Source organism: Scardinius erythrophthalmus (assembly GCF_964197995.2).
Source record: "Scardinius erythrophthalmus genome assembly, chromosome: 22".
NCBI lineage: Eukaryota > Metazoa > Chordata > Actinopteri > Cypriniformes > Leuciscidae > Scardinius > Scardinius erythrophthalmus.
The window spans coordinates 31,357,986-31,384,790 of NC_138242.1; the positions used below are offsets into that span (position 1 = coordinate 31,357,986).

The following is a 26,805-nucleotide window of genomic DNA, read 5'->3' on the forward strand; positions in this document are numbered from 1 at the left end:
ATTTATAAATGTTCTATTGTATTTTTGTGTGTTCTTACTATTTAAAATTCTGTCTGTAAAATTTTTAGATTATGTGTGTAGGTGAAAGTGCTGCTAAAATTTCGTTGTTCATTTAATGTGCAATGACAATAAAACTTCTGAATCTGAAATCTGAATCAATCAATGGTTTAGAACTTTTAATATTTATTGCACAGACCACAACTAGCCAAAAAAAAAATGAATCATGCTTCTTAAGAAATGTACCAAAAATAAATAAATAGTAATAAAAAATAGGCTATACATACACTATAGTGCATATAATTAAAATGATAAACTCACACACCTTTAAGGCCTCATTATACTTCTGCGTCGGACCTACGCCGGAGCCTATACGCCGTAGGCAACGTGTTGGTTTTAATTTATACTTCTGTGTCATTGTCCGCGTTGACGCGCACCTAGGGAGCATGTGAAACCCCGAGGGAGGGGTTCTGGCAGACCAATCACCGCGCTTGTGTCCGCGTAGAATTGACGCGTTATTACATTTTTGGAGAGGTGCACGTCAGGGTACGCCGTAGGGTACGCGCGCTACACACAGCCTACGACGTAGCTACGGCGGCAGTTCGACGCAGAAGTATAAAACAGGCTTTACAACTGGTAGACATTCTGTATAGCTGAAGTATTTTCTTCCTCACAATAGTAAGTTTAACAAAAACTGCTCTCAATATAATACTGAACAATGTACCAACATAAATAATAATAATAAAATATAATCTTTTGGGGGTTTATTTTTATAACCTACAGAGAACGTCATCATCAGAGGTTATTTTAGCCAAATTCTAGTCATGTTTGCCGCACGTGTGTTTGAACGTTCGAATGTGTTTGAATGTTTGAACGTTCCCTGCAGGTTATTTTGGAGTTTGTTATATAAACTAATTAAAACATTGAATATGATACCAATATGCTACAGAGATTGTTCTAATGCTGAAATGTGTAATTTATTTATAAATAAAGTAGCCTATTTATGCTCTCGGACACATTCGGTCTCTGTCGTGTCGGGCACTATCTAGCGCGTTCTCGGACACACTCGGTCTCTCTCGCGCACTAGCACGTTCTCGGACACACTCGGTCTCTCTCGCGCACTGTCGAGCGTGCTCGCGGCATTCGCCTCGCTTATGTCCAGTCCGGCGCCTCATAAACACACACACCAGAGAAAAAAACTTTGCAGCTCATATGGCTGAGAGAGAGCCTACTCGGATGAAAACCGCTTCAGTGATCTCAATTATAGTAACGCCGCATTTTTATTGACAGTAACGGTAACGGCGTTATAACGGAGGAAATAGTAATTAGTTTGATTACTCGTTACTGAAAAAAATAACGCCGTTAGTAACGCCGTTATTTATAACGCCGTTATTCCCATCACTGGGTATACAGTCATACCACTTATTACACAGCATTTCACCACATACATAATTATGGGGATAAGAGATACTGATTTCAGATTAAACTGTTTTAAAATCGTACCTGTTTGCATCTTATAATCCAACAGTGTACAAAACAATAGTCATGAAATGGCAGCACTTGCGTTTGTACGAAACGAGAGAGAGCGAGTCCACGATACTGGATGGCATAATTAAACTAGATTAAAAAGTTTGTCGAGACAAACTTTAAGTTGGCTTGAGAAAGCCGGACCAGTACATAAAATATTGATTCGACTGAGTTTGAATGTTTTATTAGTTCACCAAAACTTGCACAAAGAAAACACGTTCCTAGCGCTGCTGACTTCAATAATCCGATTGAGCCTGCGTTTCTGTTTTCAGCGGGTGTTATCTGGGAATAACAGATACGACTGCAATCTTCTATTATTCCTGAGCATGTTTTGATGTAAAGTAAATGGAATCATGGAGTCAGAGTCGACTCCGAAAAACCTGGAATCAAACACTCCCAGAGAATGGCTGCGTGTGTTCTCCAATAATTGAACATTTAATCTCAGACAAATCACTAAGCTGTTCTAATTAAATGTGTGAATATGTCAAAAGAATCAATCCTTACCTTGGTATGTTGAACTGTTTTCTCTCCTTTAATGCTTTCTTTGTGTTTAGGTTTCTCTTTTAAGGACTTCGGTTCCTCCTAAAATTTAAAGTGAAAATCTTCATAAAATGCTCATGTATGTAACGTTAGTTAGTACTTGTTAATCCTCAGAAATAAATATTTCTTACCTTATATGATGGACCAATTTCACTGATGGGTCTGAAAGTGTGATTGTCATGTTGTTGTGAGTCTCTGCACACTACACACACAGGCTGTTTGTCCTCCATACAGAAGAGTTTGAGTTTCTCACGGTGTAAACTGCAGATCTCCTCAGAGCCTGATGAACGATTCTCATCTCTCTCCTTCAGAAACAACTCACACAAGTTTTTTAACGCCATATTAGGAGGAATATTCTCACTTGAGGATCTTCTCCTGCAGACTGGACACTCCTGAGTTTCCTCACTTCTCCAGAACTGTTGAAGACACTCTTTACAGAAACTGTGACTACACGACAGACGAACAGGAGACTTGAAGATTTCACGGCACACAGGACAAGAAAGCTCTTCTAGAGATACATGTGGTGAAGCCATTTTCACTGTTTGAACAACCACGAGAATCACAAAGATCTGCTGTCTGTTATGAAACAAACTATTCGCTAGTTGCACGTAGCCGCCATTTTGGATTTCGGATCAGTGAGGGTAGGCTAAGACACTTCCGGTTTCGCATTACGCCCGGTGGGCAGCAGATCAGAAGCGAGCTGACCGGACAGCTGCGAGGGCGGCACATCAACTTGGTGGGTGGACCGTTCTCGGCGGATTGGGAGACAGCTGATCTGTGACTGGAGTGTGCATGGTAGGAAGTGGAGTAGATTCCGGTAGCGATCCGGAAATGGAGGATGAAAATTTTGGCGCAGAAGGTGGAGATAGTGAATGGAGTACAGTAGGAAATCAGAAAAGGAAGAAAAATAGAAGTAATGAATCTGAAACTGAAAGTGAGAATGGATTACACGTGACAAGGGGAAGGAAAGAAGAGTTTAAGGTATTGTTGAAATTTGATGCTGGATCTTTCAGTGTCATTAATCCACTGAAATTATCTAAAGCGATTAAGGAAAAAATAGGACTGGTTGAAAGTGTGAAGAAGTTGAAGGATGGTAGATTGATTATATATTGTAAGGACAGTAGACAACAGAAAAAGGCTCTAGAAATTAAAACGATCATGGGACAAGGTGTGAATTGTTCAGTTCAAGAGGAAAAGTAATGGGTTAAAGGAGTAATTACAGGGATCCCCACTGATGTAACAGAGGAAAAGATTAAGAACGGTATTACGGGAGGCGCAGTAATTAGCGTGAAACGACTGAAATGTAATAGAAACAATGAAAGGGGAGATAGCCTATCAGTGATGATTCATTTTGATGAGGATAAACTGCCAAGTTAAGTATTTTTAGGATTTATGAGTTTCTCGGTTAGGCTTTACGTACCCCCTCCACTAAGATGTTACAAATGCCAAAAGTTTGGACATGTAGCGGCTGTATGCAGAGGTAAACAAAGGTGTGCGAGATGCAGTGGAGAGCATGAATATGGCAATGCGAGCAAGGAGTTGATCCCAAGTGTTGTAATTGTGGAGGGGAACATAGTGCGGGATATGGAGGATGTGAGGTGAGGAAAAATGCAGCTCAAGTGCAAAATGTAAGAATAAAGGAAGGATTGTCATATTCGGAGGCGGTGAAGAAAGTAGGAAAGACTTTGGAATCAGGGGATAAAGGTAAAGGAATTCCTCAACAAAAGATGGAAACGGTTCAGGAAAAAACTAAAGAGAACTTTGGGATTAAGAATAATGTGGCATTTGTAACCTTTATCTGAAGTGGTGAATTGTTCTGCGCAAACAGAAAGCCGGACTGAAAGAATCAGAATAATAATAAAAGCAGCTGAAAAATATCTAGAGATTGAGGGAATTTCTGTGGAAATGATTAGTGAAAAGTTAAAGATGCAGTTAACAAATACGCAAGCAGGATGTGGTGGTTCATAATGGTGCTTTTAATATTCCAGTGGAATGCGAGAAGCTTAATTGCTAATGGACAAGAGTTTAAAAAATTCATCTCTGATCTGGATAAAAGACCAGATATTATATGTATACAGGAGACATGGCTCAAACCTCAGTTAAATTTTGTTTTACAAGGGTATCAATTAATTAGGAAAGATAGGAAAAAAGGTAATGGAGGTGGGGTAGCAACATTTATAAAACAAGGGGTGGGATACAGGAATGTAGAAGTGAGTGAGGATCAAGAGGTGTTGATGATGGAAGTATGGGAAGGGAATCAAAGTATAAAAATAATTAATTTTTATAATCCATGTGAAAAGTTGTGTAAGAATGCAATGGAAATAATAAGAGGTCATACTAATCAGAAGGTAGTATGGTGTGGTGATTTTAATGCACATAATACATTATGGCGGAGTGTTAAAACAGATTGTAATGGGTTGATAGTGGAAGAAATGCTAGAGTGGGGACGGTTAGTATGTATTAATAAAGGAAAATAACAAGAATAGATGTGAGTAATGGGCGTAATTCAGCATTAGATATTACTCTAGTTTCAGAAAAATCTAGCTAGAAAATGTGAATGGAATGTAAGCAAGCAAAGTTCAATGGGAAGTGATCACTATCCAATATGGTGTCAAATTGGTGTGGATATTGTACAAACTGTGGTGGAGAGAATGCCAAGATGGAAATTTAAGGAAGCTAATTGGGAGTTTTTCAAAGAACTGTGCAATAACATTATGAACGAAATGGGAGAAATTGAAGAAATAGAAGAGTTAAGTAAGTAATTGAAGTGTTAAGAAATACGGCAGAGGAAGTAATAGGAAAAAAGAAAACTATTAAGTAGTAGAAAAGCAGTCCCGTGGTGGAATGAAAAATGTAGTAAGGCAGTGAGGGAAAGAAATAAAGCAATGAAGAGATCCAGAAAATCTGTATTGTTTACTGATTACATTATTTTTAAGAGAGCTCAGGCTATGGTTAGGAGAGAAATAAGAATAGCAAAAAGAATGTTCTGGAGAGAATATTGTGTAATGGTGGCAAAGAGTATAGAAGTTACTTCTATACTCTTTGACGGTGGTGACCACCCTGGCACAAAAAGTCTTTCAAAGAAATAATATATTCTTTCTGTTCGGGCGCCAGCCAGGAATTTCCTGACAAAGATGGTATTTTTCCCCGGATAGCAAAACCCACCGGTTACAATATTTACAAAAAAAATATATATATTTGTCAGCGACAACTGTTAGCAAAAAGAAGAAATTTATTTTCCAATGTCCCAAAAACAACACACAAAACAACCTTTAAGAACAAAAAAAAAAGAAAAAAAGTTCAACAATGCAATTCAAGGGTGAAAAGAAAAAGAAAAAATCCCTGTAGCAATCGCCGCGTCACCTGTGTCACGTTTCCAATAATAGGCAGATTCGCGTCCAGGACCATTCATAAAAAAAAAACATGGAATAAACATTCTGTTAATTAGTTCAAAGTTACTAACATCAACAAACTTAAAAGGTACAATAATCAAACAATCACAGTAATACTTATAAGCATATCAAAAGTGCGTGCGTGAATGTTTTGCGAGTGCGTGCGTGCCGTGAATGAATGAGTGGGTGTAATGGCGGCGCACAGGTACTGACCAAGTTTGTTGTTTATGAAGGGATCTAGGGGGTGTTGTTGTCAGGCACCGTTTCGGCGGATTAAGCAGCCCATACTTGTCTTCAGCTTTATTAAAACCAGATGATCAGGATGTGCAACGCAGTGAAGTTGAGTGAACTCCGCGACGCACCAGACATCACTCACAGGAAACCTCAGCTCACAAGCGGCCGTCTCTCCACTTCATACGGTAATACTAATTCAAACAATCACTCCCACAGCTTCAAACCTTCGGATGACGCGACCTCTCTCAGGTACGAACCCACATTTATATCCTCCTTGCCTCCGCCGTTAATTGAAAAGCGCCTCCCCATACACGCAAAGTGAAAGTAAAAATAAAAGTAAACAAAACGAAGATGTGGCGTAAAGCTCTTTTTTTTTTTCTTTTTTTTTTTTTTAAATCGCCACAATTGCAATAGAATAGGGGAAGACATTGAAATAAATGATGTTTGGAACATGATTAGGAAGATGGGAGGGATCCAGAGAAATATTAATATTCCAGTTTTAGTAGGAAATGGGAAAATAGCGATAAAAGATAGTGATAAAGCAGAGATGTTAGTGGAAGCATTTGTAAAGGTGCATAGTAATGATAATATTACAGATAATATGAAGAAGTATAGGGAACAGAAAGTGAAAGAGAATGAGCATATATATGAAAAGAAGATTCCATCAGGAAGTATATAGGTTAGACTCAATATTTACTTTATATGAGTTAAAGAGAGCACTTGTAGGGTTAAACATACTTCCCCAGGAAAGGATGAAATCTGTTATGAGATGATTAAGCAATTGTCAGATGGATCATTGAATATAATTTTAAGACTTTTTAATAAAATTTGGGATTCAGGGAATATTCCTGTGAATTGGAAACATGGAGTAATAGTTCCAATCGCTAAACCTGGAAAAGACCATTCCCAGCCAGTTAGTTATAGACCTATTGCATTGACATCCAATTTATGCAAACTTATGGAACGGATGGTTATGAATAGGTTGACGTATGAAATGGAGAGTAAAAGTATGCTGTCAGCATGTCAAAGCGGATTTAGAAAAGGGCGAAATACGATGGATTCAATTCTGAGTTTGGAGGCAGAAATTCGAAAAGCTCAAGTTAATAAAGAAATTTTGGTGGAGTCTCGGTGGAGTTTCGAGTCTTTTTCGATGTTGAAAAGGCTTATGATATGTTGTGGAAAGAAGGGCTGTTAATGAAATTGGAAAGTTTGGGAATTGAGGGAAAAATGTATAACTGGATTTCAAGTTTTTTGTTTGGAAGAACGATTCAAGTTAGAGTAGGGTCTGCATATTCTAGGATTCTCTCAATTGAGAATGGAACTCCCCAGGGAAGTGTGAGCAGCCCTGTTCTTTTTAACTTAATGATTAATGACATATTTAGTAATATTGAGACTGGAATAGGAAGATCATTGTATGCAGACGACGGGGCATTTTGGAAAAGAGGGCGTAATATGCTATTTGTAGAAAACAAAATGCAAAAAGCAGTGAAGGAGGTGGAGAAATGGGCAAATAGTTGGGGTTTTCGGTTTTCTGTGGTAAAAACACAAGTCATTTGTTTTTCAAATAAGAAAAATAATCCTATGTTAAATAATGGTAATCAGCTGGAACAAGTCAAAGTAGTAAGATTTCTGGGTATGTGGATGGATTATAAATTAAACTTTGGAGTTCATATTCAGAAATTGATAGAAAAGTGTAAAAAAGGAATAAATGTTCTAAGATGCTTGTCAGGTGCCGATTGGGGGGCAAGTTGCCAGTCACTGAAAATAATTTATTATGCAGTGATCAGGTCAAATATAGACTATGGAAGTATGGTATACAGTTCTGCGAATAAAACTTTACTTAAAAAAATAAAAGTAATACAAAATCAGGCATTGTGAATTTGTGGTGGAGCATTTAGATCTTCTCCGGTAGTATCACTACAAGTTGAATTAGGAGAATTACCGTTGGAACAACGCAGACTTCAGTTGAGGATGAGATACTGGTCTGGTGTATGTGGACATCTGGAAAGTCATCCGGTAAAAATACTTCTGAAGGAATGTTGGGAGTATAAATACAAAGACATAGCAAGCTTTGGTTGGGTAGTAGGGAAGGAGGCAAATAGCTTGGGATTGAAAGAATATTTAATAGCCCCTTCTGTTCCAATACCAGCAATTCCCCCTTGGATGTATCCTATGCCATTAATTGACTTACAAATACATAAAGAAATAAATAAACCAATAAGCATACCAATTAAGTAGTTAAACAGTATGTAGATCGAGAATATTATTCAGTATTACAGGTATTTACAGATGGGTCAAAGGAACCAGAGTCTGGTAGAACTGCAGCAGCAGTATTCATTCCTACATTTAATATAAAAATTGCAAAAAGAATATCGGATAATGTGTCGGTATTTACTACTGAATTATTAGCTATTATATTAGCTATATATATATATATATTAATCTTACAGTGGATTGAAGAAGTTCAACCAGCAAGAACTGTGATATGTACTGATTCAATGGCTGCTCTCAGTAATTTTATGAGTGGAAAATCTGAATCTCGGCAAGATTTAATATTTGAAGTTTTGCAAGGTTTATTTAGAGCAAGGCAGTTAGGGGTATTGGTATTCTTCCTCTGGGTGCCAGCACATGTGGGTGTGGATGGTAATGAGGAGGTAGACAAGTTGGCAAAGAAAGCATTTAATCATCCACAAATAGAAATTAATGTATCACTGAGTAAATCAGAAATCAAGAGATTAATAGCAATTGAAATTAGTAAAAGATGGCAAAAGATATGGAATAGTGACTCTAAAGGAAGACATCTTTATCAAATTCAGGAACGGGTTGGAAATGAGAGGAAAAGATATGGAAATAGGAAAAAAGATGTCATTATTACAAGGTTAAGAATTGGTCACACTGCATTAAATTATAGTCTTTATAAAATAGGGAAGCATGATACAGGAAACTGTGATAATTGCGGGGATTTAGAAACAGTGCAGCATATTCTTTTAGAATGTGCTGCATATGAAAGGGAGAGACAACAGTTAAGTCAAGAGTTACGAAGGATGGGAGTTGATACAATTTCAATAAAAGTATTGTTAGGAAATGGGACAAGACAATCAAGAATTCATGAATTACTAATTAAATATCTAAATAAAACAGGAATAATAAATAGATTTTTTTTTTTTTTTTTTTCAGATCAGTAGGTGGCAGAAATGCACCATTTATGTTGGTCTGCCAATCCGCCATTAAACAGCAGAAGAAGAAGAAGATTACGCCCGGTGCAGGGAGCCGGAGAAAGACGAAATTTATCTTTAGTTGTTTATAGAATCAATTATCACTTAAAATACTACTAATATCCATATTACTATCACACGAGCCAATGGCAATTAAATGCACGGACGCATAGTCAGATTAATGAATGAAATACAACTGTTCACGAACAGAAGATTGTATCATGCTGCATACACATACGCAATGACAATTAACAATTGACCATGACAATTTCTAAATGTTTCATAATGTCAAACTCTGTTAGATGTGAATCTAGAAGTTTCTCCGCAGCCAGTGCAGACATGTCTTTCTACTGAACTAAACTGCATGTCAAAGGTCATGAGGACAAAACAGCTCATGACTTGTGAAGCACGACAACCCTTGCAGCCAGAAGATCTCACCGTACAGTATGTCGAGTCTCATAGTTCTCGTGAGGAATAAACGCTCCTTAAAATAAATTCCCCTGTTGAACCGCAGAGCTATGCTGTTTGTCTGCTTTAATCACAGGCTGCTGTATTCCTGGACCTGTGTTTGCATTGTGCACATGGGCGAGTGTGTTTACACATGCATGCATACAGTAACACTTAGTACGCCTTAAACCACTGCTTTGATGTTAAAATAATTTCTTCTATCCCGGGATAATGTGTAGATTTACTAAGTCTTGTAGTTTTTTGCAAACACAGTTAAGCTTTTTGGCCACAAAGGGGTTGTCAACCTGTTTTACATCTGTAATGTGACGTACACTGTTTCAAACTTTTGGGTTCATTACTTTTATTCATTAAGGATGCATTCAATTAATCAAAAGTGACAGTGAAGACATTTATAATGTAATTTCTACTTCAAATAAATGCTGTTCTTTGAACTTTATATTCATCAAAGAATCCTGAAACATGTATCACGGTTTCATAATGTTGCTTTGGGAACTAACTGAAATTTAAATAAGGTTTTTTTATATTTTACATGTACATTTATTAATTTAGCAGATGCTTTTATGCAAAGGAATACAACAAGCAATTCATCTTTTATTTGATTTCAGTAACCGTTTATTTTAATTCAAGTCACAGAAATGATTTTCTAAGTTGGTTTTAGTTTTAGTTAACGATAATAACCCCTGCTGAACAGGAGGAAGTTCCTTAAAAACGTTCAAAGAGATAGGAGCACAACTGAGAACTTCGAACCACAACTCTAACAAGCCAGCGCAGAGGAGGAGAGTCAGCGTGTGTGAGACAGACTGATAAGGAGCAAGACAGGCGTCTTGCAGAGAGACACACGGTGAGAAAATGCCCACCAACTTCACCGTGGTCCCCGTGGAGGATGGCAGAAAGCCTGCCGAGGAAGACTCCAATGACAACAACATCCTGAAAGAGGAGGATGAAGAAACCGTAGGTGAGGCTGGGAGTTTTCTAGACCAGTGGTTCTCAACTCCAGTCCTCGGGACCCGTTGCTCTGCACATTTCGTATGTCTCTCTTATCTGACACACTCAGTTCAGTTCATGGAGTCTCTGTTAATGAGCTGATGATCTGATTCAGGTGTGTTAAATAAGGGAGACATACAAAATGTGCAGAGCAGCAGGTCCCGAGGACTAGAGTTGAGAACCACTGTTCTAGACCAGTGGTTCCCAAACCTGTCCTGGAGGACCACCAACACTGCACGTTTTCTCCCTGATCAAATACACCTGATTCAACTCATCAGCTCATTAACCCATGTGATAATGGAAATGGTTGAAATGGTCTTTCCACCGTTGGCAAGGAGAGGTATGTTTCTAGCACATCCTTGATTCCTCACTTTATTCTTCGCGTTGGCGTGTGGGGTTGCTGACGTTGGTTTTGTATTTTAAGGTGAGATGCTTGGACCCAGGTCTCACACTCTTAAATAATTTTCAAATCCTTACAAGATTTTCCTTAGATCATGATCACACCCCCACTGGAATGAGTCATTTACTGTCTGCTGTCACCTGCGAATGGAGACCTTAAGTGATTTTGTTAGTAGCCGCTTGTCTTGTCGTCCCTTTGGTGTGACCTGTGGATTCAACAGCCTGAAATATATTGTCACCAGACAATTTTGCTTACTGAATAGCACTCAGGGTCCTTGTTCCCCTGAAAAAAAAAAAATTCAACCTATTTTTACATTACCTACACTAACTCATGTTAATAAAACAATACAGAATCAGTTCTGTTTGGTTTAAAACATCCTGACATCCTGCAAAATGAAAATTTTAAGTTAGGCATTACACAGGGTTAGGCACTGTTTCTTCACTTTGCTCATGTTAACCAGACAATATGTATACATTTGGAACAGAATCAGTTCTGTTTGATGCAATCCATCCTCACATCCTGAAAAATACAAATTTTAATTTATGCGCTGCGCAAGTGTTGCACCTTTTCTGCCACAATAATGAATCAAATTCATCCATAGCTATTATTTCATTGGGCACAGTCTGCCCTGCCATTTCACTCCTGTGCTGGTTTTAGACAAATGGTTCTTCTAACCTTCAAAATGAATAACCTAACCGTTCTTCAAATGTTGAGGTTATTGTCACATAGTTTTCTTTTGTCTGCTGTGCTGCCGCATCTGCCCTGTCGAAACAATTCTTGTTATTAGCACACTTAAAAAAACACAAACAATGCACACAGCAATCTTGTTAGGGGGAAGAATGGCTTCTTGCAGGGCTTTTACCCAATTAAACCCAGTGACCTTCCAACATTTATATTCCCACCTGTGCGTGTCCTCCCAACATTTATCTTCCCACCTGTGCAATGGCTTTCAGCAAATGTGAACCCCTTAGTAAACCATATTTGGCAACTGTTAGCATCCTCCTCTTGATGCACGAGATCTCATCTTGTGCATCAATTTAACATAATAAGATTCTCTTACATTTATCAGACGCTTTTATCCAAAGCGACTTTTCAAGGTACACATTTACTTTCTTATCAGTTCTTGCTTTCCCTCGGAAATCGAACCCATGACCTTGGTGTTACAGGTGCTAAACTCTAATGTTTTAGCTACAGGAAAACTGCAATATTTGTTCATATTTATTTGGTAACATTAGTTTGGATAAAGTTTGCTAACCCAAACGTTGTCCTTCAGCCAAATTTCCTTTAGACATCTTTCTCTGCCTCTGAAATAAAAATATTACTTAAAGCCACAATTTCATCTTCTTATCAAATTGTTTTAAAGGGCAACGGCCCCTAGTCTCACAGCGTTTCTTGCTTTTCAGGCCTATTGTTTGGTCTCTTAAGCAACTGTCATCTAAGAACATTCTCCAGGTCATCAATTGGTCAGGTCAGGTCGTGGTGTGCACAATTCGTCAACGTCAGTCGAATAACAATCACCTCCTTTTTACAATACATAACTGTTAAGGGCTCTCTGGATAATCTGATATTTACTTAGCCTACATGTTTGTTGCTGTCAAATTGATAACTTTTTCTCAACACATGACTGACGGCTATCTACAACTTCACAATTCTAATTTACACATCAATACTTAAACCTGTCCAGAAAGTAATTCAAATCTAATGCACATCATAAATGACCAAAATAATAATTAACAGACAGAGCTCGATGATCAATCAACTTAAAGCTCGTCCTATGTTCTGTGTTGCCTTCTCATCAGATTGACTCACAATCCTCAGCTTACTTTCAAATTTGTCATTTGCCTTAACCCATCTATAATGCTAAAACACTCTTTCCAGAGGTTAATGACACATTTATACACACTAATCAGACCATTTCTTATTCATATCTTTTCTCTAAAAAGATTTAAATTTTAAATGACATTTTAGCCTTACATTTTCCTGTATCTTTTATCTAATGTTTTTATGGCCTCTTAACCAATTTCAAAGCATGTCTGTTCATTATTCATTTGATTTTTAAAAAAGTCAGCTGGATTGTTTTGGTACATAACTATTACTTTGCTTCAGCTTTCTTTGGTTGACTGATAACAGAAAGACAGACAGAGTATACCATCCTCTTCCTCCACTCAAGCAGTCTCTTTCTCTCCCACTATAAGCAAATAATCTTTTAAACAGCCTCCTACACTGTAAAAACTAAAGGAGCCTCAAGTATCCTGTTGGATACTCAAGGAACTTCAAAATGTAATTTTGGTGCCTCAAAGCTCTTTTTCCTATAGTAGGGTTACTGGAGGAGCATTGACAATCTTTGAGGTTCTTGCTGGAACTTATGGGATCCTTTAAGCACTTTGTATTTACTTCAGAGGTTCTGGAGTCACCTTTTCATTACCATGAGACCTCGAAGTGCTTTGGGGGAAAATAGAGGAACTTAAATGCGATAAAAGGGTTATTGGAAGATCCTTTAACATTTAAGTGGTTCCTGGAAGATCTCTTATGTTAAAGCCAGCATCTGGAGGAACCCAATGGTTCAGTGAGGCCCGAATTAGATTATTATTCTATTATTATTATTATTATTATTATCCTATTATTATTATTATTATTATAGGCTACTTAAGTTTGATTCAGTATACATACCCAGGTGAAAAAGACGTACTATTAAATGTATTAAAAATGTACTTGAGTGTGTTTTTTGTAGACCTACAATACAAATATACTTTAATGCATTTTTATTATTATTATTATTATTATAGGCAAGTTTGATTCATACATACCCAGGTGAAAAAGATGTACTATTAAATGTATTAAAAATGTACTTGAGTGTGTTTTTAGTAGACCTACAATACAAATATACTTTAATGCATTTTTAATACATTTAACAGTAACCTATTCTTTTTCACTTGGGTAGCTTACAAATATTTAGTATAGGCCTATTTTATTAAGTCATTTAAACCTTAAACAACAACACTAAATAATAATAATATTATATGAAGAAGAAGAAGCAGGAGGAGAAAAGTATTATTCTGTCACGAAACTGCTGCTATCTGCTGTCGTCGCTTCAGTGATCCTCGCGCTGCTCGCGCAACAAAGCTCAGCTGATCGTCATCAGGAAAGTAACGGCTCCTCTCATCAAAGCTTCCGCCGTTTGTTCGGCTCTCCATTACAAGGTTTGTAAACTCGCCAAATAAATATAAATACAGAGTCTACTCACTATATATTTAAACACACATATATATAAACTAAATTTATTATACATTACTACGTTTTTACAGTGTTTACCACTCGTTTATTGCACAGTATCTGGTATGAAGGTTTTAGCCGCGATGCTAACTAACAGTTAAGTTACGTTGATCTAATGAACAAATGGAAATGATTGACTTATTGTCTTAGATTGATTTAGTCATTCAATTCAACATATTTTGTACAACTGTGTCTTCAAATTGCTGATATAGCCTAACTACTTTAGAAAATTCTCTCTTGGCGCTTGTTATGAATAACAAAAACAGGTTATAGTTTGCTCTGTTTTTGTTTAGCCTAACGTTAACTTTACTTACTACAGGTGCCCTCATTCTCTCTCCATTTACTGGTCAATAAATATTATGTTGTGAATAATCAGCTTGTTCTTTTGTTTCCCCAGAACAACCATTAGGCTACATTTCTAAAATAATCTGAACATTTCAGTGGCAACATTGAATTACAGTAAGTTACCTGCACCACATGCTATACTTTATTACTATGAACTTTCTCTGTGTGAAATTGTATTGTTTGACTGTGTACTAGTGTTTTTTTAATCAGTTATTCTCTGAAAATCTTCCCTCATGCTCTCAAATCTCATTCATGTTACTCAGAAAAATAATATCACAGGATTGATTCACATAAAATGCTATAGACATTTTAACTCTGAATTATAACTTCAAGTTTAGTCTTTTTCGACAAAAAAAAAAAAAAAAAAATAGGAAAAAGCAATTAGGCTTCAGAAGACGCAACACAACCCATAACACATGAGTTGTGAACTCATTGATTTTTTTTAGGATCTTTTCTGGGACATTTTTGGAGCTTAACCATTTTTACATAAATTGTTGCATTGAATTGAACTAGACAAGTGTACATAAGAATGGTTTCATGAATGATTTACACAATTGTTTTCTGCTTGTGTTTCATGCATTGTCAGCGATCGGTGACTGGGGTTGCATTATGCCTGAGATCTGCTTTTGGGTTCCACAGACAGAAAGTCAAACAGGTCTGGAACGTCACAAGGCTGAGGAAATTATTTAAATTTCACAACTATCACTTTAATAACATTACTAACAGCAAATTTTGTACTTTGCAGGGATCTCGGTAAGCTGAAATACAAGTTTGATCAAGAATAAAAATCCTCCTGTAGACCTGAAAATCATTGAAGTGCCTGGACCATCCACCGAAAAGAGGAAAAACAAACGGAAAACGATGCTGTACCTTTTCACTTTTCTAACTCTTTAACTACCTCACACCAACTTGGTCCCATAGTGACATTTTTGACCACAAACGAAATTGCTGATCGTGTGAATTCATATTGAAATGACTGGAATTCACCAGTGAACATTCACAGAACAACAGATCATTTTACTGCACCTTAACTCTGTTTCCGGGTCGAAGCCTCTACTTCCTCTATCTTGTTTCATGAGAATACTCAACAACCATTTATGAACACTGTTGATTCAAGTCGCACATTTAAGCTTTTCAAAAGCCATAGTGTACATTACAGTCTCCAGTCTAACGGCATCCCGGACTTCAACATTTTATGATTCAAAATAGCTGAATAACTAACCTTCAGAGATTTCAGTATAGAGATAAAGGTTACAGCACAATGAGTGTATATTAGCACTGTTTGTTTGTTTTTGGCATCTGATAGAGCTTTTGGACTTGGAAACAGTGATGTCAGACTAACCATCGGACTGAAACACAAATGTTTTAAAGTTAAGTATGATGGACATTTTTAATTAGTTCAAATGTAATTTTTTTACATTGATTTATTTCGTGGAACATATGTGTTTCCATGCATTTTGTTGAGATGTCTTTTCTTGTTTATCTATTGTATATACATGGTTGATTATTCATGTTGCTTATGTATTATACTATTTTTTTGTGTATTCATTGATATTAATCTGTAGTTAGCTTTTTTCCCCATGTGCATGGAAGTGTATGTATAAGAATGAATATCAAATATGTAATAAACAGTTCTTATTTTGTATTTGGTTCAATTTGTTTATTATAATAGATGTCAAAGGTAACCATAGTAACAACATGAAATTAAATATAAAAAAAAAATGAAATTTGGTTCCTGGAGGCACCCAAAGTGGTTCTACACAGTGCCTTATATAAGAGTTCCTCAGGAAACCTGTGTGGTTCCTCAGAGAACCGGCCCTTTTTAAAGGGTGCCTAGAGGATCTACAGACGGTTCCGCCGGTGTGGCGAAGTGAAGCACCCCAAAAGGTTCCTCCAGGCACCTTTTATTTTTACAGTGTAGGACTGTAACTAAAATAATCATAGTCATAGTCAATCCTTAATAGTTCACACATGTTAAAATACAAATGTTTGACTCAAATTAGAACCATTACAACAATCGAAAATACATTATGCTATGATCTTTTCTAAGGTTATCTTTAGTTTAAATACTCAATTTACCTAACCTTTGTTTTCCAGAAAATTCTCTTGACTCATCACAAGCTGTTCTCATCTTTAGCCACCACCATATCTTATAATGGTCCTTTGTCATGTCTAATACAGGAGTCAGAACTGACACATTAGTTCAACATCAACAATCTCTTCAGGGTGTTGTCCCCTGGCATAGTTGTAGACGCTTGTCACAATGAAAAACAAGCCATACAATCAATGCGGTTTTCTCATGAGTGCATAGAGGGGCTCACATTTTCTGGGGCAGACTGAACTTCTTACAGCTCATCTCCCCTCTCAATGATCTGCTGATGCTGGTGGCCCTTCCCAGTCAATCAGCGCCACTCTTATATCCATCTCACATAAAAAACACCTCCATCAGGAGATGCCCAGTGTTTGTGGCGTGATCCCCCTGTCTTAGGTTGCCCTTTGGCCAGAGGGTCTTACCCGTCCCTGGGGTAATCACTTCGTACACACTGGTAACTGCTCTTTCCCATCACAAAATCAGTTTTCTTCAACAAAATCTGTTGTTCTCTGGAGCTTAGGAGAGGCACATTCAAGAGTCACACAGAGCCATTCGGACCTAATAGTGTTCACAGGGAGACAGGTTAATAACAACAGTATTTAATCACTTAAATTCATTAATCATCTTAAAGGTAGCAACCTAGCTGCTTAGATTATAGTTAGTGAATTTAGATCACAACCGTACATTCAGTGTACTGTTACTTCTGTAGCCGGAGCCATCGGCCCTGTTTCATGGTGGAAGCTAAAATGAGAGCTAAAAGTCTCTGGTCCTAAAATAAACAAGTCCTAAACAGTATTATTTTAAAGACTTCTTTAAAGTCATTCAGTTTTACTTTTAAAACATTTACAAATTGTCCTCTAAATTTGTCAAATCTGAACTGCCTGTAGCATGATTTGTTTTAGCTTTTTTCATATCTATGATTTTCAACTGAAACACTGTGCTTTACACAGGCTCAGACAACAGCTTTCAGCTGACATTGAATGAGAGAGAGACTCTTGAGGCATTCAGGACTGGTACACTGCATTCTAGGGTGACCAGATGAGATTGGCTGAAATTCGGGACGGGACGGGGGGGGGGGGTCGTTGTTTGGGGAGGTTTTGGGGTAGTCCTACTATGAAATTAGACTACATAGCCTATAATAAAATGAATTTTCAAACCTGAACCAAACATATTTTTATTCAAAGATCAATAACAGTTTGTCATTAATATTTAGTCTGCCACAAAAAAACAATATTAAAATCATGAACTCAAATGTCATTGTGACCCAAAAAAAAAAAAAGACTGTTGTAACAGTGCGTAAATCAGACATTTCAGGCTATAGTAAAGTCTAACGCTAATAAGCCTTATGCCAAAATTATTATTATGACGAAATTGTCGGTCATTAAATAAGAAAACTAAATAATTGTGTAGATGATTTGCTTTGTGTAACCCAACATCAGACATTAGGCCGAAGTTTTTTTTTTTTTTGCACACAGTGCCGCGACCAATCAATCACTCCTTTACTGGCTGCCTGCACATTCACTGTCCTCGCGGTTGCGGCAACTCGCGCTCGCTTATCAATGCATTTTAATTCGCGCCTACGGTATCTTTGTTGAACTTCAAAAAAAGAAAAAGAAAAATATGCTGCAGCCAATAAGCAGCCGGCGGGGGCTGGCTGCAGGACGACTCAACCTCCACGGACAGTTTTTAATGTTTTATCAGACAATAACTACTCAAGAATTTGCTTTAGTAGGCTATAATTTTCGGGACAATTAGGGCCGGATTCGGGATTCGGGACAACAGCTTAGATTTCGGGACTGTCCCGAATTTTTCGGGACGTCTGGTCACCCTACTGCATTCTCATAAACTTTTTTAACTTCAGACTTTATCTACCATCTTTTTTAACTGTAGCCCATCTTAAAGGAGAACTCGGCAACTCTAGCGAACTCTAGTCACTTCTTCGCTGATTTTTCCTTTTGTTGTCGCATGTTTTCCCCACGAGCTCCCCCTACAGCTGTGGGGGGGCGTATATTTCACAACACGGACGTAAAAAACTCACTTGCGGCGGCCTCCTCCCCCTCTCTACCGCTGCTCATGTGCGTTTGTTATGATCGGAGCAAGCCAACTGTATCATGTGGAGCTATGTCTACCGAGGTGGGTAATCTGGTAATACATCATACATGCGTGTGTGTTTATGTCGAATTGCCGTAAAGCAATTCGTGTTTCGCGCTCGCGCTCGTTCTCGCTTCTCACGAGACTTCCAATTTCTGTCTTACCGGGACGGCAGTCCCCAAGTTGCAAGGTTGGTTTTCCACCTGGGAACGCTGGGGGGAGCAGGGAAAGTCATCAATATCACCAGAATAGGTTGTTTAACCATCCAAATGATTTCTAGACAGTTTTATTAAGTTAAAAAAGTTACCAAGTTCTCCTTTAAGGCATCTTTTCCATAAATTACATGTATTGTTATTTAGACATTACAAATTTCCACTCAGAATGAGTCTCTGTTGCACTGAAACTGTGGCAGTTTCAGTCACAGCACATGCCAGATTCAGATAAGCAAACCTGTTTTGGACAAATCACAATCTTATCTTTTAAAATCAACATTAACAAGCTTTTGTTTAATCAAATGCCTTTTTACACATTTTACATTTAGCAACTGTTAGTCCTGTGACACTGCTTCTGTTTATTTTATCTTAAAGAAATAATAAAAATTATTCTAGTTCTTAATAACGTTTAAAATTTAATTTCAGTTTTAGTTGTCAGGTTTTCAATTGCCATAATTTAATACCTGACTTCAATGTTTTCTCTAGGAGTTTATCAATCTGCTTCTATGATTCAACTTTTGAGGCTGCGCTCTCTGCTTGTGATACATTTTTTGATGATCATTATAAATCATTCATTAGATTCGTCTCTCTATATCATCTAAAACCTTATCAAAGCGTTTCATTCAAAACACTATCATCCTTTTAGTGACCGGTACTTTTAAAATATTTTGCAACTCATTTAATCTTATCTGTAATTTTATGTCAACCGATACTTTTTTATAGTTCTTTCCTTTCAAAAGAAATTCCTTACACTTAAATCTATCAAACTTTCAAAAGTTCCATCTATCAACTTTATTTTCTACCTCATTTACTTTTACAGTCATATAGTGGGCATTTACAGTCACTGAATGACCCCGCTGACCGCAATAAAACACTCTCTGTTATCCTGCCTATAGTCTTATCACTGTGATCTTTCTAACATCTCCATACTTTACACCCCTGAAACAGTGTTTTCTATTTAGGAAATGCAAACAGAGCCATTGATAAGCAGTTATCTGTATTTTCTTTTACAGTTCCAGTTGCAAATTCAATTACAATAGCCAAATCATAATCTTCACCATATTAACATTGATCTACTTTCTAACCCATATTAACACAGACTTTTCTTTAAATTTGTGCCATTTTGGCACTTTCTTTGTTTGGAGCCAGTTAAGTTATTGTTTATCTTTCCAATCACAATCAAACTTTTACAAAACATCATCTGCAAATCTCTTCAGAGATAGTGTTGGCAGAGCTGCTTACAGCATTTGCTCTCTTTTATCTCGGGACTGTTCAGTTACTCTTCATACAGTATAAAGAAATTTAGCATGTCGTCATTTAACACTGGTTTTAAAAGCTTATTCTTCTATCAAATGGTTAGTTTGCAGATTCAACTTAAATCACAAGATTGTATTATAATTATTCAGTCCCACTTATGTCTACAGTTTCACAGAAACCACAAGATTCTCTAAATCTTCTCAGTCTCTAAATTACACAGACAGCTCTTAGCCGCTTGCACCTTCAACTCTTGTTACAAAAATATGGCAATCTATTCTTTAATACTCTTGTTTTCATAACATTAATACAATAAAGCATTCACATCGTCATTTCAATCATTATTTTATCTCTAAAATATAGAATTTTTCCCGTTTTGCTTACATTTGCGTACATGATTCCTTATCTTTATATCATGTTAGTCCCTGTTAATCATACTCGATGCCTTATTTTATCTAAAACTCATTTCATACCATTTCAACTTAATTTGACTTAACAGGCATTCATAAATATGAATTATATCTTTCCCTACATGCCACTTCCTTCTGTATTTGTTCAATCCAACAATTCACTGTTTCCATCAGGAAAAACATTCTATCATTCCCTACATGCCAGTTCCTTCTGCATCGACTCGTTCTCTTTTATCTGCTTCTTTTCCATCCAACAATTTACTGTTTGTAAATTCTATCCATAAAAATATTCTATTTTCCTACTATCTTTCCCTAAATGCTAATCCTTTCTGCATTTATTTTTTGTTTTCTTCTATCTTCTTCAGTTCAACAAACTACTGTCTGTTCACAGTTTTACACTCATGAACAAAACTACAACTACAACTACCCTTTGTTTAACAATTATCCGTTTCCCAATTTCTTGCATGCATTTCTGGCTGTAATTTTTCCCCATTTTACAGAAAAACTGGTGTAGCCTATAAAATTTTGTTCAAGCTTGCTTTGAGATGACCCCATATTGGCTGATTTCTATCTCTCCTGGATTTTCCTTCGACGCGCGTCTTACTAATCTGTCAAACGTCTTCAACAGATCCGACTTTTTAACCCAAAATCGGCCAGGTTTTAGCAAATATGCTTCCTGTAATTACGGTTTTACTCAAAATCTTTCCGTGAGCACTTTCTAGTGCTCGATAATTCTGGTTCACCTAATTAATCTAGTGTGGCTCTTCCGTCCACTTTTACGAGACTTTCTCAGGTTACAGAGCAGTGGCGGATCTAGAAAATTTTACATGGGGGGGCAAAGGGGTGGCAAGAGGTCTTGGCAGGGTGGCAGGGGTAGACGGTACATGGGAATCCCTATATATGAATTGCTTTAACAAAACAAACACAAAAACACTTTTTAACTACAGTAGTTATTGTTTAATCATGCCCTTACACACTACAACGGTTTTTAATTCACAACAGGAATGGCTGGTTTCATTGCTGTGATATCTGAGAGGAATTGGATTTAGGACTGCTTAGCTAATCAAATGATCGATCTCCTAACTGGCACTGTATTTTGTGAGTTGTAACGTAATGTCGGTGTAGCGGCACCCATCAGTAAAATTATGGATTATTGGGCGGTTCTAAGGGCATTGGATATTCGGTGCTTCAGCCCAAACTAAAATTGGGTATTTTTATTTAAAGGAATTAATTAATCATAAAAGTGATTTAAGTGAAAAATAAAGAAAAAGAAAGTCTTGTTGTATTAGTGAAATAATTGTAACTATTTGCAACTTATTTATTATTTTTAATTAAACATGCATTCTCTCTAAATGAATCAAGGAAATTATAGCATATTTTCAATTCAAAACGGCAAAATTTAATAAAAAAAAAAGAAAGAAAAAAAAGTTGAGTAATTTTCGTCACCGGATAGTGTCGGTAGTTGAACTTTTCCATTGTAAAACAGTCAAATATAAAAAAATGATCTACTTACATTTTACCAGGCATTCGTTAACTTCTTTAACGTTAATCATTTTGATATTGATGAGCTGGACTGCTGAACTTTTAGTCTTCCTAACAACAAACAGAGCGTTGCGTAATGTAGTGCATCAGAGCAGCATCAATAATAATATCAAGTGAATCTCTTATTTGCATCTTAAGTTTATGGCCAATAATAATGACAGGTTTGGAGTCAAACACGAACGTGAACTCATGAGCTCACGCAAAACACATCTTCAGCACAGAGACTCATTTAAACGCCTCTGATTGGCCGATGTGATCAACAGACATGTCTCTGATTGGCTACAACAATGCTCAACGCTGCAAAAGCACGTCAAAAGTACCTTTATGCAAAGGGAAAAATATAGCCTAAATAAAAATGTAATATGCACTGTTCATGATTAGGTAATCGCGGCCGCTGTAATCTTATTCACATTTGTTTTTCTGATTAATTGTTTTGCTCTATGAGAAAGACAATTTAACAAAATATTCGGGGCTTTAATAAAAAAATTCTGTTTCTCTCTCTGGCTCTACCCAGCCCTAGCGCCGCCCATCAATATTTTATATTTTTTTATTAAGCTGTTCTTGTCTTTACTTAAATCAAAATAAGGCTCAAAAGGGAATCAAAGGGAAGAGTGCTCTTACAAATCACGAGGGAGCGATTTTTGACCGCTGATTTTGGCTAACGTAATAGACTCGATGTTTTTGCTGATGCTGAATCGTCTTTAGCATACAATACATTCATTACAAATGTAACTGTAAGTTAAACGTGTGTTTAAACTACACCTGGGGAAACTCACTTCACCTTCAGAGGCTCTGTCCGGGGCAGCTCAGTCTAGTCGAGTTGCAGGCTACCGCACCGCAGCAGACTCGCTGTGTGTGAGCTAGACTGAGTGAGCGCGAACGCCGCTCTGCACGTTTGAATCAGGGACGTAACTAAGTATTTGAGGGGCAGAGGGGAGGGTCGAAAAATACATTTAAAATTAAAAATTAAATTGTTCACTTTTGGTAAATGTATTAGACAGTGGCGGGTTGTTTTTGTAAGTAAAGTTTTTGGATCATCAAAGTTAGGGGGGCAGCTGGGGGGGCAAGGCTCTAGAGTGGGGGGGCACCTGCCCCCCCTTGCCCCCCTGTAGATCCGCCCATGTTACAGAGGTTTTGAGTAAACCTAATTAATCAGGTGTGTTTCCCCCTCAAAAACCTTCTCTGCCCGTACCAAAGAGATAGTTCCAGCCACTATGGTTCATTCACGGTTATATCAATTTACACCCAACAAAAAATAAAATAATTTAACTGTCTCTTACCCGAGATGCTTTTTCTGCCGCCGAGTTCTTTCTGATTCCAGTGGGTTCCTCCTGGCCCTGATAGCAGTTTTGGCTCTTCTCTCTCAATTCGGCAAGGTAAGACTAAAGCCTTACAAAAATAAAGCAAAACAAACAAAAACTATGCCAGGAAATTGATTGAGAATCACCGCTGTTTAACAAAATACTTTTCATTGAAAGTAAAACATTTCAGCTTTATTTTAGTTCAATTTGATTAAATTTGTAAGTCCATTTTTTAATTATGTTTTTTTTTTTTTTTTTCAGTAAATGATAATTATTTGTGGACTGGACAAGCTCTCGCTAAATGATAAGCACAGATATGTGAGCAGTTGTTGTTTAATTGTTCTGATGAAAAGTATTATTTTATTTAATGGATGTTTATGACAGACACATGGGATTTCTGCTGTCATGTTCTCTAGTGTTTTATATAGACGTCTGTCTGATAAACTCATGTTCTCATGAGCCCGAGGCTTCATTAACATCCACTGTCTGTTTCCTCTTGTGTCGTGTGTTTTCTCATAGATACGGATGAGTAACTCATATGAGGAGTTTCCAAACCTACAGCCGCTCTTCACACACAACATGAGAAAGAGCGGCTGTTACTGATGAGACTGAAGATCAGGCTTTGAGTCACAGAGAGAGTCTTTATTTCCACAATATCACATGAAATAAAGACACTTATTTAAAATAACATATTAAATGCAGCATATCTTTGTCTCATCCGGGTCTGTTATGAATCTCTTCATCCATAAGATTAAATGAAGCAAAATTTTATCATGGTTCTGTCAGCTGGAGGAAAACAGGCTTTTGTTCAGAATTATTAGAGCTATTAATCTTTGGTTTGATTTGAGACATGAATCAGAATCCCACACAGATCAAATGACTGGATGATCTGGGTCTTGTTGTGCCCTCATATATGTTTAGTTGTTAGCATGTTTTCTTGAGTTGTGTCGGTTCAGTCCTCAGCATTTACTGTTCCAGTCTCTCAGGCTTTGTTTCAGCTGCTGTGGGTTATTTTAAGAGACGGACAAATTGGGACGAGATGATTCACATACTATTGACCAACACAACACACACTAGTGGAGATGAGACACTCTATTCTGACATGAAATGATACACAGGAAATACTGACACAACCTCAAACTCACAAATATAAATAAAACACTAAACCTAAAAACAAATATTATGAAGATGTAGTATTATCTTATAAATATGACAGGACTGGATTGTGAAAATGTCTCATAAGTTCACAAGAAGACATATGATTGATAACATATACATTCATAACAATTTGGGTTCCTCATTTCTTCATTGGCAGAACTCTTTGGAGAACCTGGAACCTTTTCAGAAAGGGCATTCTCAAGAGACTGATCAAAAATAAATCATTTTGATAAATATATATAAAAAATATATATTTTTTGGCCAACATGATCTACTGTACATTCAGTAAATTTTCACTGCCATATGTTTGCATGGAAAAAAACATGCATATTTAATGTTGTATAAGGTTATGATCGCATTGTTTTTTAATCTCACAGTGTGTAATGGGTGTTCAGAGGGTCTGTTTGGATGATTTTGAGAGCCATTTGAAGCCAAAGTTTGAATCAGATTAACAATAATGTACTTTTGAATAGTGTTGGGTCGATTATTTTTGTGGTTTTGAATTTGCAGTTATAGCGAATTAAGAAGAAATAAGAAATGTGTTAAAGCTTCAGGAAGTGTGTCTTAGCAATTAAGCTCAAATAAACAAAAAAAAATCTGCACCAATTTAATTAAACAAATGTATTAATAATGAGACAAATGCAATACAAGTGAAAGCATTTCATATTCTTTCTGTTCTGTTTGTATTCATAATACAAAATGTTAGCACCATTTTAAAGACAATCAATGAGGCAATAAACATGTGAGCCTCAAACATGTCATATAAATCCAGATTTATGGTCCTGCATAGTTTTTATTAAAGCCATAACACAACTGTCTCTCACTATATTTCATCAAGGATGATACTCATAATTGTCTCATATGGCCGCTAGGTGACAGTGCTAGTAATACAACTAACAGTTTCTACATCCACTGTGACAGTTTTAATGGACATGATTTAAAAAATCTATCTATTTGTTGATTTTACAATATAATAATGTTGTCTTGATTTACAACAGTATCTTACTGCAGAAACTATTTGCATTATGCTGCTGTTAATTTCAAATAACAAGAAATAACAATATTATAGTCTTTCTGACATTTGCTAATTTAGCAGATTTTGTTTATTATAAGCAACTTACAAAGGAGAAAAATACAGGCATTTTCAGGATCCTTTATATATATAGGGCCCAAGCTGGTGGCACCTCCATCTCCATATATATATATATATATATATATATTAGGGGTGTAACGATATTCGAACCGAACCGAAAAACCGCGATACACCACCCACGATACGTATCGCGATACTCTCATGGCGTACCGAACACGCCCCGCCCCCTGCTGCCCTGGCTCATTGGACCTCATGTCTTATGTGTACACAACGGATACAGCGTTGTTGCCTAACCACCATTAACCACATATTGTTTGAATTTTGATCACGAAATTCAAACAATTAATGCCGTTTTGGCGCTCTGTGATGTGGCGTGACAGATCACTGTACTAGGCTCCTCATTTAAAGCGGAGCGCGAGTAAACGCGATCATCTCTTCCTCAGTTACAGAATAAACATGAATGGACACCTGAAGGTATGTTGAAAGATACACTATACTTACTGAAAGGCATCATAACTTGTGTAATCGCTCAATCAGTGTTTCAACAGCGGAAATACGTCAATAAAATGCTTCGTTTTTCACAGAGCTTTATATTTACCTCAGGCAAGTCATTCAGTTCCCAGAGCTTGTTGGTTTGCTAAAGAAATGAACTCTTTCACTAAATAAATGCACTATATCAGCCTATATATTATATTTTACTTAACCTAGTGTTAATGATATCTTAATTATTTAATGTATGTTTAAAATATATGTTGTGAAAATGACAGCAACTGTTGTGGTGTCACCACTTGTCCTGTGGGTGGCACTAGCAGATCTGAATGCATATGACTGTACCGGAGGAGTGAAGATGAGTGAGTCTGAGTAAAAGCATGTTGAAAAGCTAGCTCTGTGTTGTTTGCATTCTTACAAAGATATAACATATTGGCGACGAGGATGCCGTGGAATTTAAGCCAGCCTACACCATTTCTACAAAATGTGGGTGAGCCGCCGATGCCATTTAAGGCATGGATTCGTGTTTTCGAGAATTATGTTTTGGCCATGGACGAAGAGCTATTGGAAGCCCGAAAACGCGCTCTGTTGATTCACTGCCTGGGGGCAGAAGGACAGAGACTATTCACTGTTGCAGATGATAAGTACAACACGGCATTGCAAGCTATTCGCACATTCTTCGAGACAAAAGTGAATGTGGTAGCTGAACGGTACAGATTTCGCCAGCGAGGACAACGGCATGGTGAAACTACGGATCAATATGTTGCAGCGCTAAAGGAGCTTGTGGA

General features: G+C 37.0%; 1 protein-coding gene across 1 annotated transcript in view; it reads right to left on the minus strand.

Annotated features, from left to right (window-relative positions):
• Positions 1-2,686, minus strand: part of LOC308682621 (uncharacterized protein) — a 32,009-nt gene extending 29,323 nt beyond the window's left edge. Inside the window, exons 1-2 of the mRNA XM_081352454.1 lie at positions 2,196-2,686; positions 2,029-2,106 (exon numbers count right to left, since the gene is read on the minus strand). Of these exons, the coding sequence (XP_081208580.1) occupies positions 2,029-2,106; positions 2,196-2,597 (480 nt within the window). The 5' untranslated portion in view covers positions 2,598-2,686. The remainder of the gene's footprint in view (positions 1-2,028; positions 2,107-2,195) is intronic.
• Between the last annotated feature and the right edge of the window lie 24,119 nt (positions 2,687-26,805).